Source organism: Rhincodon typus, chromosome 33 (genome assembly GCF_021869965.1).
Source record: "Rhincodon typus isolate 14 chromosome 33, sRhiTyp1.1, whole genome shotgun sequence".
Lineage (NCBI taxonomy): Eukaryota > Metazoa > Chordata > Chondrichthyes > Orectolobiformes > Rhincodontidae > Rhincodon > Rhincodon typus.
In genome coordinates this window covers 34,125,195-34,139,231 of record NC_063364.1, presented here as the reverse complement: position 1 = coordinate 34,139,231, position 14,037 = coordinate 34,125,195, and the positions used below count along the sequence as shown (strand labels likewise).

The 14,037-nt window shown below is 45.1% G+C and overlaps 1 protein-coding gene across 1 annotated transcript in view; it reads left to right on the top strand.

Annotated features, from left to right (window-relative positions):
- The window catches only part of slc24a1 (solute carrier family 24 member 1), a 42,743-nt gene extending 33,663 nt beyond the window's left edge, over positions 1-9,080 (top strand). Inside the window, exons 6-9 of the mRNA XM_048615769.1 lie at positions 3,810-4,079; positions 4,769-4,858; positions 6,822-6,988; positions 8,831-9,080. Coding sequence (XP_048471726.1) covers positions 3,810-4,079; positions 4,769-4,858; positions 6,822-6,988; positions 8,831-9,080 — 777 coding nt within the window. The remainder of the gene's footprint in view (positions 1-3,809; positions 4,080-4,768; positions 4,859-6,821; positions 6,989-8,830) is intronic.
- Positions 9,081-14,037: the final 4,957 nt, after the last annotated feature.

Sequence of the window (14,037 nt, the reverse complement as noted above, 5' to 3'; positions counted from 1 at the left end):
GAACAGGCTGGTGCTATTTTACCTGGAGCGTCAGAGCCTCAGGGGTGACTTTACATAGAACATAGAACAGTACAGCACAGTACAGGCCCTTCAGCCCACGATATTGTGCTGACCTATTATCCGACTAAGATCAATCTCCCCTACATACCCTACATTTTATTATCCTCCATGTGCCTATCCAAGAGTCACTTAAAAGTCTCTAAAGTATCTGACTCCACTACCACTGCTGGCAGCGCATTCCACACGCCCACCACTCTGTGTGAAGAACTTACCTCTGACATCTCCCCTATACTTTCCTCCAATCACCTTAAAATTATGCCCCTTGTAATAGTCATTTACGCCCTGGGAAAAAGTCTCTGACTATCCACTCTCATCATCTTGTACACCTCTATCAAGTCACCTCTCATTCTTCTTCGTTCCAATGAAAAAAGCCCTAGCTCCTTCAACCTTTCCTCATAAGACCTGCCCTCCAGTCCAGGCAGCATCCTGGTAAAATCTCCTCTGCACCGTCTCTAAAGCTTCCACATCTTTCCTATAACCAGAACTGAACACAATATTACAATTGTGGTCTAACCAGTGTTTTATAGAACTGCAGCATAACCTCACGGCTCTTAAACTCAATTTCCCTGCCAATGAAAGCCAACACACCATACGCCTTCTTTACAACCCTATCAACTTGGGTAGTAACTTTGAGGGATCTATGAATGTGGACCCCAAGATCCCTCTGTTCCTCCACACTGCCGAGAATCCTGCCATTAACCCTGTATTCTGCATTCAAACTTGACCTTCCAAAATGAATCACTTCACACTTTTCTGGGTTGAATTCCATCTGCCACTTCTTTGCCCAGCTCTGCATCCTGTCAGTGTCCTGTTGCAACCTACAACAGCCCTCCACACTGTCCACAACTCCACCAACCTTCCTGTCATCGGCAAACTTACTAACCCACCCTTCCACTTCCTCATCCAAGTCATTTATAAAGATCACAAAGAGCAGAGGCCCCAGAACAGATCCCTGCAGAACACCGCTGGTCACCGAGCTCCAGGCTGAATACTTTCCATCTACTACCATCCTCTGTCTTCTATTGGACAGCCAGTTTTGTATCCAGACAGCCAAATTTCCCCGAATGCAAGGCCTCCTTACTTTCTGAATGAGCCAACCATGTGGAACCTTATCGAATGCCTTGCTAAAATCCATATACACCACATCCACTGCTCTACCTTCATCGTTGTGTTTTGTCACATCCTCAAAGAATTCAATAAGGCTTGTGAGGCATGACCTGCCCCTCACAAAGCCATGCTGACTATTTCTAATCAAACTGTGTTTTTCCAAATAATCATAAATACTATCTCTCAGAATCCTCTCCAATAATTTGCCCACCACAGAAGTAAGACTGACTGGTCTGTAATTTCCAGGATTCCCTTTCTTGAACAAGGGAATGACATTTGCCACCCTCCAATCTTCTAGTACTACTCCAGGACTTTATAAAGGTTTATAAAATAATGAAGGGCATGGATAGGTTGAATAGCCAAGGTCATTTCCCCAGGGTGGGGGAAGACCAGAACTAGGTGAGAGGGGAAAGATTTAAAAGGGACCTAAGGTGTAACTTTTTTCACACAGAGGGTGGTGTGTGTATGGACTGACCTGCCAGAGAAAGTGGTGGAGGCTGGTACAACTACAACATTTAAAAGGCATTTGGATGGCTAAATGAATAGGAAGGATTTAAAGGTATATGGGCCAAATGCTGGCAAATGGGACAAGATTAATTTAGGATATCTGGTCAGCATGAACAAATTAGACCAAAGGATCTGTTTCCATACTGTCCAGCTCTATGAATCTAATTTGTTCTTGGTTCAGGCCTTTCCCATTATACCCGTGAGAAAGAAGGCATTATGAGAAAAGTTGTCCAGAAAACAAGCTTAGGTAATTTGAATGGGAGGCAGACAACTTTTCTAGCAAATGTCTTGCGTGAAAACGTGGGAAATGTTGAAAATTCAGTTTGGATTTCAAGTTTATCACCAAAGACAAAGTCTCAAGTTTGAGTTCTGATGAAAGGTGGGAGAGGCTGGATGAGAATAGTGCAATTAATTTGGTTTATGTAGATGTTTTGGTGTTCAATAAAGTGCCACACAATAGGCTTATTAGCAACCCATTGAATCAAAGGGACAGTAGGCTGAGTGGGTCCAAAAGTAGCTAAAACACACGATTAGGAGAGAGTTGTGGGGAGTGGGTCCTGTTCAGGTGTGAGTGAGTTGCATAGTGATGTTTTCCAGGGTAGCATTGGGATTGCTGCTTTATTGAGATATAATAATGACCTACACTTGGATATATATAGAATGATTTCTATGAGGATTCAAATTTAGAAACATTGTAAATAGCAAGGAAGATAGTAGCAAACTTCTGGAGGTCATGGTGAGTGAAATGTAACAGGGAATTACAAAGAGTATACTTGATCAATGACAGCGTGGTGTATTGTTTCTTTGAGTTGAATTTTAACTAGAGGTGACGGTCCCACACTCATCTAAAAGCCAGGTCTGAACTCACCTCCAAGTGGCTGGAAAGCCCAGTTTAATTTGGGGCCGTCAAGCTGTTAATCTGCTCAAGTCAAGACTCCTGACCTCAATTAGGAGGCGCTCTGTTTCTGATTGGCCAGTGACTCTCCAGTCCCAGTTGTGCTACCAAGACAAGAGGCCACTGCTGGAACTGCAGCCAGTGAAGAGCAAAACTGGAGATGGATAACAAGGTGAGGTGGCACGGTTGTGGATTCAGGGTTTCACCAGGACTAGTCCAGCAGGTCCTGGCATGAGGTGTTGGGGTCAGTGGCAAGAAAACTTGTGAATGAGGAGTGATGAGACAAGGCCCTCAGTTGAACACAAGGTACTCAAACAGGAGGCACCTTCTGCAACTCACAACACTGTCGGCTTTCACTTAATGGTCTCAGCCCGTGTTATGGGCACCAGTGAAGGTGTGTAGGAAACAGTTACAGCCCTTCACCCTGTGTAACAGCACGGTGTAAAATTCCATTCCTTCTTTCTTGATGAACTTGGCCTGGTTTTATCTGACTATATCAGAAATTTATTTGAACTTTGCATAACTGAAGTGTTGAGTTCATTCTGACTCAAGGAAAGTATCATTGAGAATTGAATTCAGCCCTTCCAGTACATGTGCTTTGTACACAATAGCACTTGCTTAAACAGGCAAAGTTTGACTCACAATTCGGAGCCACCTTTTCAAAAAAAAAATTTTTATTAGTTCATGGGATATGGGTATCACAGGTTGGACCGATGTTTATTGCTTCTTCCCAGCTGCCTGGGGGAAATTGTGGCGAGCTGCCTGATATTGATCCAATGACTGTGAAGAAATATTAATATTGATACAGATATGGCGAGTGACTTGGGGAACTTGCAGGGGGTGGTATTCCCATGTATCTGTTGCCCTGTCCTTCTAGACGGAAGTGGTCGTGGGTTTGGAAGGTGCTGTCTGAGGATCTTTGGTGATCTTCTGCAGTACATCTTGTAGATAGTATACACTGCTGCTACTGAGTGTCAGTGGTGGAGAGTGGATGTTTGTGAATGTGGTGTCAATCAAGTGGGCTGCTTTGTCTTGGATGTTGTCAAGCTTCTTGAGTGTTGTTGTAGCTGCACCCATCCAGGCAAGAGGGGAGACAGGAGGTGAGATACTCACTGCAGGATTCCTAGCCTCTGAGCTGCTCCAGTAGCCACTGTATTTTTGTATGGCTGGTTCAGTTCAAATGTCAGAAATCTGTAGTAAATGTTTTCAATAAATACTTCCATTTCTAATTTGGCTGTAGGAAACAAATGATCAGTGTGAAGATGCTGGAAATAATGATGGTGATGAAAATGATGGCAGTGATAGTGATTCTGAAGATAGTGACGAGGATGATGACAGTGATGAAGATAGTGATGAGGAGGATAATGAAGAAGAGGAAGAAGAGGAAACCAATGAAGAAGAACCTTTGAGTCTTGAATGGCCAGACACCCGACGGAAACAGGTCACTTACCTGTGCCTACTTCCTATCGTGTTCCCGCTCTGGCTAACGGTGCCTGATGTACGAAACGCAGTAAGTGAGAAAAGATCGTGTGGAAAATCAGACATTAGCAAGGAGAAAGTTCTTGAACCTGACATTATATCAAATGATGCAGTGAACATCAGAATCTGTGAAAGTTCTGGTCACCACATTTCAGGAAGGAAATCAAGGTCCTTGATAAAGGGGCAAAGGAGGTTTATCAGAATGGTGTCAGGAATGGGAAAATTTATCTATGAGGTTAAATTAGATAAACCAGGATTAAGTAAAGGATCTTAGACAGAGGTTTCCAAGACCATAAAGTCTCCTCATCTTCTTTATCTAAACCTGAAATAAACAAATACTGTTCCCAATAGTTACTTGTACAAAGAATGGGAGGCATAGATTTATTGTTTAGAGCAAGCAATACAGGGAGATGTGAGGAAGGTTTCTTTTTAACGCAACATGTAGTAATGGGCTGGACCTTGCTGCCTAAAGAGGGTGATGGAAGCAGAGATAATTAATGAGTTAATAAAGAAAAGTCGTTAGGCACCTGAGAGAATGGAACTGACTATATTTCTTCAGAAAGACAGAATAACCTTAAGGGACCAAACTGATTCCTTCTCTACCATTTTGACTTTAAAAAATACAAGCTAAATTAATGATCCTCAGTTTAAAAGGTTACATTTCTTTAAGATTTTAAAGGACAGAATATCTGTGATTTACATTATTTTTGTTTCCAACAGGCTTCAAAGAAATACTTTATTGGGACCTTTTTTGGATCTATTCTGTGGATTGGTGCTTTTTCATATTTGATGGTGTGGTGGGCCCACCAGGTATGTGCTGTGTCAGTGACAGGTTACTTTCCTTCACAAATTCAATCCTTGCTGTGGGAGTGGCTGGAATATAAATACCACATGAGGTGACTTTGCATATACTTCTAACTGGAACAAATCCTCCATCACTTGGAGAAAAATGGTTCTTTAAGAACAGGATTCCTGTAATGTATAGTTTAATATCTGCGTGGTCTCCATCTGTCAAATTACTGAGCGGTTCAACATTTCAAAACCAACTTAATGTAATGAATAGCAATATATTCTTCACAGATATAGTTAAATATAACTACTTACTGAAGCCTTCAGTTGCGATTTAATGCTGCTTGAATTATATTTAGCATGTGCCAATCAACTATAAAACATTTAAGCACTTAAGTTATTTGTTTGTAATCCTCTCGGGGATATGAATTTCATTCAATGAGAAATGCGAGTAAGTGGTTCAGCAGAAATCTGTAAAGTTGAGTGAGGGAACTGGGCATGCTTTCTGAGATTCCATGCTTTCTGAGATTCCATACACTGCAATTGAACAGCAGATGTTATAGCAGTTAGTTTGATGTAGAGTCATACAGCACAGAAACAGACCCTTTGGTCCAACTTGTCCATGCCAACCAGATATCTCTCATTTGTGAGCATTTGGTCCATATCCCTCTACACCCTTCCTTTTCATGTACCCAGCCAGATGCCTTTTAAATGTTGTAATTATACCAGCCTCCACCACTTTCTCTGGCAGCTTATTCCATACACACGCCAGCCTCTGTGTGAAAATGTTGCCCCTTAGGTCTCTATTAAATCTTTCCCCTCTCACCTTAAACCTATGCCCTCTTATTCTGGTCTCCCCCACCCCGGGGAAAAGATCTTGGCTAGTCACCCTATCCATGCCTCTCATGATTCTGTAAACCACTATAAAGGTCACCCCTCAGCCTCCAACGATCCAGGGAAGATAGTCTCAGCCTATTCAGCCTCTCCCTATAGTTCAAACCCTCCAATCGTGGCAACATTCTTGAAAATCTTTTCAGAACCCTTTCAAGTTTAACATCCCATTTCCCATAACAGGGAGACTAGAATTGAACACAGTCCTCCAAATCGATGTCTGCAATATGACATCCCAACTTATATACTCAATGCACTGACCAATGAAGGCAAACGTTCCAAATGCCTTCGTCACTATCCTATCTACCTGCGACTCCACCTTCAAGGAACTATGCATCTGCATCCCAAGGTCTTTTTGTTCAACAACACTCCCCAGGACCTTGCTATTAAGTGTATAAGTCCTGCCCCGATTTGCGTTATCAAAATACAACACCTCACAATTTTTGAATTAAACTCCACCTGCCTCTCCTTGGCCCATCGGATCATGGTCCTGTTGCGTTCTGAAATAACCTTCTTCACTGTCCACTATGCCACCAATTTTGGTGTCATCTGCAAACTTACCAACTATTCCTTCTATATTCACATCTAAATCATTTATACAAATGATGAAAAGCAGTGGACCCAACACTGATCCTGATGAATAAAGGTGAAATACGTCAATAGATCCTTTTAAACATTTCTTTCTCATTCTAACTTGAAAGTATTGACTCTCCATGGAAGATGCAGGAAATGTGTCAGTGGGTCCCCGCAGCTCTCTGGCACTCTGTCCAAGCAGCTGTTTTGCTGTTGCATCTCTTCCTGCTGTTAATCAATGTCATTGGATGGGTGCCTCTTCGGGTAGGCATCACTGGTGAAGGAACTCTGACTGACATTTCACAATCAGTTACACTGACACTGAGGCCAATTTTAGTGCCTAACCTCTGCCCAGTTGAGAGTAAGTCAAACTTTAAGTCTGTATAACATACTATAGTAGTTGGAACTTGCCACCAAGATCATAATTCCTTCCTACTCCAGAGTTATGTAGATGAAGACTGGCATCTCTCCAGGTCTTATGCAAGTTCAGGCATTATACAGCAATTTGCTTTATCTCTAGGTTGGTGAGACAATTGGTATTTCTGAAGAGATAATGGGTTTAACCATCCTTGCTGCGGGCACCTCTATCCCTGACCTCATCACTAGTGTCATTGTCGCTCGCAAAGGTCTGGGGGACATGGCAGTGTCCAGCTCAGTGGGAAGCAACATCTTTGACATCACAGTTGGGCAAGTATTGATCTTTCAGCTGTGAATATTGGGTTTGCCGTGTGGGACTGGGGAGAGGTTTCATTTTAAAGTGGGTTTGGGGAGGGGTCTTATTTACAACATATACTGTGGCAGTTGTATTTCTTCAACTGAAGATAACGGACAAGTTAAAGATCACTTGTGTGATTAGCACTCCTCCTCTCCCCACCCTCCACCTCCTCAAACATCTTAAAGATGAGAGGTAGCAAAAAGGGCTGTAGGCCTGTTGCTGGTGAGATTATGGATGATGAGACTATATAGAAGCTTGAACACAATGATGGGCATTTTAAATTTAAGGCACCCTGGTGCCTCTGCCCTCCAACTCCAGTCACAATAGTAATGACTTTTCTAACGTGTTGGTCTGCATCTGAGGTTGAGGGAATGCAAGTCTATTTTGGCTTGAACTCAAGAGTCATACAACACAGAAACAGACGCCTTCGTCCAACCAGTCCATGCCAACTACAATCCCAAACTAAACTAGTTCCCACCTGCCTGACCTTGGCCCATTTCCCTTAAAACCTTTCCTATTCATGTACTTATCCAAAACTTTTTTAAACGTTGTAAATGTACCTGCATCCACCACCTTCTCTGGCAGTTCTTTTCACTCTGGGCAATTTTTTGTTGCACAATGTCCTTTTTAAATCTTTTTCCTCTCACCTTAAAAATATGCCCTCTAGTTTTGAACTCCCCCATCCGAGAGAATGACCCTTGTTATTCACCTTATCTATGCCCCTCATGATTTTATAAACTTCAATAAGGTCGCCCCTCAACCACCTACACTCCAGTGAAAAAAGTCCCAGCCTTTCCAGTGTATATGCATTCCTGGCAACATCCTGGTAAATGTTTTCTGAACCCTCTTCAGTTTAATAATATCCTTCCTATAATAGGGCAACCAGAACTGCACATAATATGCCAGAATGGACCTCATTAACATCGTGTACAACCTCAATGTGATCTCCCAACTCATATACTCAAAGGTCTGAGCAATAAAGGCAAGCGTGCTAAACATCTTCTTAACCACCCTGCCTACCTGTGATGCAAATTTCAAAGAATTATGTACGTAAACCCAGTGGTGTCTCTGTTCTACAGCACTACAGAGTACTCTACCATTAATTGTACAAGTCCTGACCTTGTTTGTTCTACCAATATCTCACATTTATCCAAATTAAACTTCATCTGCCACTCCTCAGCCTATTGACCCAACTGATCAACATCTCTTAGTAATCTTAGATAACCTTCTTCACTGTCCATTGTAGCACCAATTTTGGTGTCATCTGCAAACTTACTGACCATGCCTTCTATATTCTCATCCAAATCATTTATAAAAGTGACAAACAAAAGTGGACCCAGTACCAATCCCTGTGGAACACCACTGATCACAGGCTTTATGAAAACAACCCTCCACCACACCCTCTGTCTCCAACCATCTATCCAATTGGTAAGCTCACCCTGAATCCCATGTGATCTAACTTTACTAATTAGTTTACTATGTAGAACCTGTCAAAGACTTCACTAAAGTCTAAGTAAACAATGTCAACCACTCTGCCCTCAATCTTTTTGGTTACTTCATTAAAAAACTTGATCAAGTTTGTGAGCTACGATTTTCCTCAATGAGTTATCAATTGCTTACCTCACTCCTGGTCTCCAGCCAAGTTCAGTCTGCAGGAATTTTAAAGCATGAAATAACACTGATAGCCTCAATGCACAGCCCAAATGATCACTCACTTTGTAACATTCATTATTACCTTCCACACAATCACTTTCTCTCACAAATTACACTCACCTTTTAATCTTCTCTGGGATTCTTTTCCTTCTCTTTAACAGGCTTCCTGTGCCCTGGTTGCTGTATGCTACCTTTCACAGATTCACTGCGGTTCCAGTCAGCAGTAATGGCCTGTTCTGTGCCATTGTTCTACTCTTCCTGATGTTGCTGTTTGTAATCATTTCCATTGGCTTCTCAAAGTGGAAGATGAACAAATTCTTGGGCTTCACCATGTTTTGCCTCTACTTTACGTTTTTAATCATCAGCGTGATGTTGGAGGACAGAATCATAGTATGCCCGGTTTCCATATGAGCTCTTTCTAATCTTTACCTATCAGAGGGCACTATTGAGGACTGTGATTATAAATGACAGTATAACAACCAGAATGTAGGCTGATGGGAACATTCTAAAGCATCAGCCCATTGTAACCAACAATGTCATTGTATTGAATTTTATTCATAAGCTCCAACCAGAATTGGTATTTGCAGTAAGTATGAAAATGATAGGTGGCAAATGGATTCAGACATGTTGGAAAATGGCACCATGCATTAAATAAACCCCATGATCATGAAAGCTATTACAAAGCTGGTGGACGCAGTTTTCAAACTTGGTTATAATTAATGCTTAAAAAAAACACAAGCCCAAAGTATATCCCACTGCTTGATGTTTATGTGCCAATAGGCAAGAGGCATAGAATCAGAAGAAACCGTTATGGTCATCACACACAGATTTTCAAACTGATCACACAAACTCTGCTTCACTAAATTAAAACCATTTAAGAAAATGTAAAAACAGTTGTTAAAGATGTTGAATACAATGCGCTGCTAAAACTCTTCCATCAATTGAATTCGACTGGGAAATAGGTCACAAAAAAAGGTACTTCCCCATTGACATCGAATTCTAACAATTATTGGCATTTAATGCATTACTCATTAAGGTGACAACACTGTTTCAGAAAATGGAAACTCAAGGCCAACAAATCTGAGGATTAAAATAAAACTACAGGAACTGGAAAGTGTACTACCTAGCAGTCTTACCTTGGATAGTTACAAAGACAGGGAAACAGACCAGATCTGGGTTCTGTACTCCAATCTCAGCAACACTGCTCCAACCCATATTTAACATCCTCTATCTATTCCTTAATAGATCTATTTGCATTGTAAAAAATTGCCACTATTTAGTATTGACATTACTGCATGAAAGCAAATTAAGATGTAAACAGAAAGCTAAACTGCTTCATGCACTAGTGTAAATAACAAAGAAACCAAGTTCACTTGATGGAAATTTTTATATCTAAGGTATTTGACACCGACAATCTGACTCAGTTTACAGAGAAGAATAGTGGGTGTTGAAATTGAAACGTCAGACTGGTACCGAATGGGTACTCTGAGGAGGATAGTTGAGAGGGATTTTCAGCTAAATATATAAAATGCTATTTATATTTAATATATAAAGTTTGCTCGGAAAGAAATAGGTTCTGACATTGGATGCCAAAAGTTAGATAAACACATTCTCCAGTATTGAATCCTTTCCCTTGATACATGGTACCAAGGTTCACCTCCCTTCTGTCCAAATCACAAACATATTGTACAAGAGATAGTAGGAACTGCTGATGCTGGAGAATCTGAGATAACAAGGTGTAGAGCTGGATGAACACAGCAGACCAAGCAGCATCAGAGGAGCAGGAAAGCTGACGTTTCGGGTTGAGACCCTTCTTCAGAAATGGGGGAGGGGAAGGGGATTCTGAAATAAATAGGGAGAGAGGGGGAGGCGGATAGAAGATGGATAAAGGAGAAGATAGGTGGAGAGGTGACAGACAGGTCAAAGAGATGGGGTTGGAGCCAGTAAAGGTGAATGTAGGTGGGGAGTTAGGGAGGGGATAGGTCGGTCCAGGGATGGCGGACAGGACAAGGAGGCAGGATGCAGTTAGTGGGTAGTAGATGGGGGTGGGGCTTGAGGTGGGAGGAATGGTTAGGGAGGCGGGGACGAGCTGGGCTGGTTTTGGGATGCGGTCGGGGGAGGGGAGATATTGAAGCTTGTGAAGTCCACATTGATACCCTTGGGCTGCAGGGTTCCCAAGCGGAATATGAGATGCTGTTCCTGCAGCTTTCGGGTGGCGTCATTGTGGCAATGCAGGAGGCCCAGGATGGACATGTCATCCAAGGAGTGGGAGGGGGAGTTGAAATGGTTCGCGACTGGGAGGTGTAGTTGTTTGTTGCGAACTGAGCATAGGTGTTCCGCAAAGCGGTCCCCAAGCCTCCGCCTGGTTTCCCCAATGTAGAGGAGGCCACAACAGGAACAGCGGATACAGTATACCACATTAGCAGATGTGCAGGTGAACATCTGTTTGATGTGGAAGGTCTTCTTAGGGCCTGGGATGGGGGTGAGGGGTAGGGGCAGGTGTAGCACTTGCTTCAGTTGCAGGGAAAAGTGCCGGGGATGGTGGTGCTGGAGGGGAGTGTGGAGCGGACAAGGGAGTCATGGAGAGAGTGATCCCTCTGGAAAGCAGATAAGGGTGGGGAGGGAAAATTGTCTTTGGTAGTGGGGTCGGATTGCAGATGGCGGAAAGTCGGAGGATGATGCGTTGGATTCGGAGGTTGGTGGGGTGGTATGTGAGGACGAGGGGGATTCTGTTTCGGTTGTTATTGCGGGTAGGGGGTGTGAGGGATGAGTTGCGGGAAATGTGGGAGACACGGTCGAGGGCATTTTCGACCACTGTGGAGGGGAAGTTGCGGTCCTTGAAAAACGAGGACATCTGGGATGTCCGCGAGTGGAATGCCTCATCTCGGGAGCAGATGCGGCGGAGGCGAAGGAATTGGGAATAAGGGATGGCCTTTTTGCAGGAAGGTGGGTGAGAGGAGGTGTATTTTAGGTAGTTGTGGTAGTTGGTAGGTTTGAAATGGATATCGGTTTCCAGGTGGATGCCAGAGATGGAGACAGAGAGGTGCAGGAAGGAGAGAGAGGTATCAGAGATGGTCCAGGTGAACTTAAGGTTGGGGTGGAAGGTGTTAGTGAAGTGGATGAACTGTCCGAGTTCCTCGTGGGAGCACGAGGCGGCGCCAATACAGTCATCAATGTAACGGAGGAAGAGATGGGGTTTAGGGCCAGTGTAGGTACGGAAGAGGGATTGTTCCATGTATCCTACAAAGAGGCAGGCATAGCTTGGGCCCATGCGGGTACCCATGGCCACCCCCTTTGTCTGTAGGAAGTGGGAGGAATTGAAAGAGAAGTCATTGAGGGTGAGGATGAGTTCGGCTAAACGGATGAGGGTATCAGTGGAGGGCGACTGGTCGGGCCTGCGGGACAGGAAGAAGCGAAGGGCCTTTAGGCCATCAGCATGGGGAATGCAGGTGTATAGGGACTGGATGTCCATGGTAAAGATGAGGTGTTGGGGACCGGGGAATTGGAAGTTCTGGAGGAGGTGGAGGGCGTGGGTGGTGTCACAGACGTAGGTAGGGAGTTCCTGGACCAAGGGGAAGAAAATGGAGTCCAGATAGTTGGAGATAAGTTTGGTGGGGCAGGAGCAGGCGGAGACAATGGGTCGACCAGGGCATTCAGGTTTGTGGATTTTGGGAAGGAGATAGAAGCGGGTGGTGCGGGGTTGGGGAACGATGAAGTTAGAGGCTGTGGGTGGGAGGTCACCTGAAGTGATGAGGTTGTGGATGGTTTGGGAGATGATGGTTTGGTGGTCAGGGGTGGGGTCATGATCAAGGGGGCGGTAGGAGGAGGTGTCAGAGAGTTGGCGTCTGGCCTCGACGATGTAGAGGTCAGTGCGCCATACTACAACTGCGCCTCCCTTGTCTGCGGGTTTTATGGTGAGGTTGGGATTGGAGCGGAGGGAGCATAGGGCTGCACGTTCTGTGGGGGATGGCACCTCTCCTCCTACTGCCCCCTTGATCATGACCCCACCCCCGAGCACCAAACCATCATCTCCCAAACCATCCACAACCTCATCACCTCAGGTGACCTCCCACCCACTGCCTCCAACCTCATCGTTCCCCAACCCTGCACCGCCAGCTTCTATCTCCTTCCCAAAATCCACAAACCTGACTGCCCTGGTCGACCCATTGTCTCCGCCTGCTCCTGCTCCACCGAACTGATCTCCAACTATCTGGACTCCATTTTCTCCCCCTTGGTCCAGGAACTCCCTACCTATGTCCATGACACCACCCACGTCCTCCACCTCCTCCAGAACTTCCAATTCCCCGGTCCCCAACACCTCATCTTTACCATGGACGTCCAGTCCCTATACACCTGCATTCCCCATGCAGATGGCCTAAAGGCCCTCCGCTTCTTCCTGTCCCGCAGGCCTGACCAGTCCCCCTCCACTGACACCCTCATCCGCTTAGCCGAACTCATCCTCACCCTCAACAACTTCTCTTTCAATTCCTCCCACTTCCTACAGACAAAGGGGGTGGCCATGGGTACCCGCATGGGCCCAAGCTACACCCGCCTCTTTGTAGGATACATGGAACAATCCCTCTTCCGTACCTACACCGGCCCTAAACCCCACCTCTTCCTCCGTTACATTGATGACTGTATCGGCACCGCCTCGTGCTCCCACGAGGAGCTCGAACAGTTCATCCACTTCACCAACACCTTCCACCCCAACCTTAAGTTTACCTGGACCATCTCTAATACCTCTCTCCCCTTCCTGCACCTCTCTGTCTCCATCTCGGGCAACCACCTGGAAACCGATATTCATTTCAAGCCCACCGACTCCCACAGCTACCTAGAATACTCCTCCTCTCACCCACCTTCCTGCAAAAATGTCATCCCCTATTCCCAATTCCTTCACCTCTGCCGCATCTGCTCCCAGGATGAGGCATACCACTCCCGTTCATCTCCGGTGTTCTCCTTTTTCAAGGACCGTAACTTCCCCCCCCTCAGTGGTCGAGAACGCCCTCAACCGTGTCTCCCACATCTCCCGCAACTCATCCCTCACACCCCGTCCACGCAATAAGAACCAAAAAAGAATCCCCCTCGTCCTCACGTACCACCCCACCAACCTCCGGATCCAACGCATCATCCTCCGACACTTCCGCCATCTGCAATCCAACCCCACCACCAAAGACATCTTTCCCTCCCCACCCTTATCTGCTTTCCGGAGGGACCAGTCTCTCCGTGACTCCCTTGTCCGCTCCACACTCCCCTCCAGCCCCACCACACCCGGCACTTTTCCCTGCAACCGCAGGAAGTGCTACACCTGCCCCCATACCTCCTCCCTCACCCCCATCCCAGGCCCCAAGAAGACTTTCCACATCAAGCA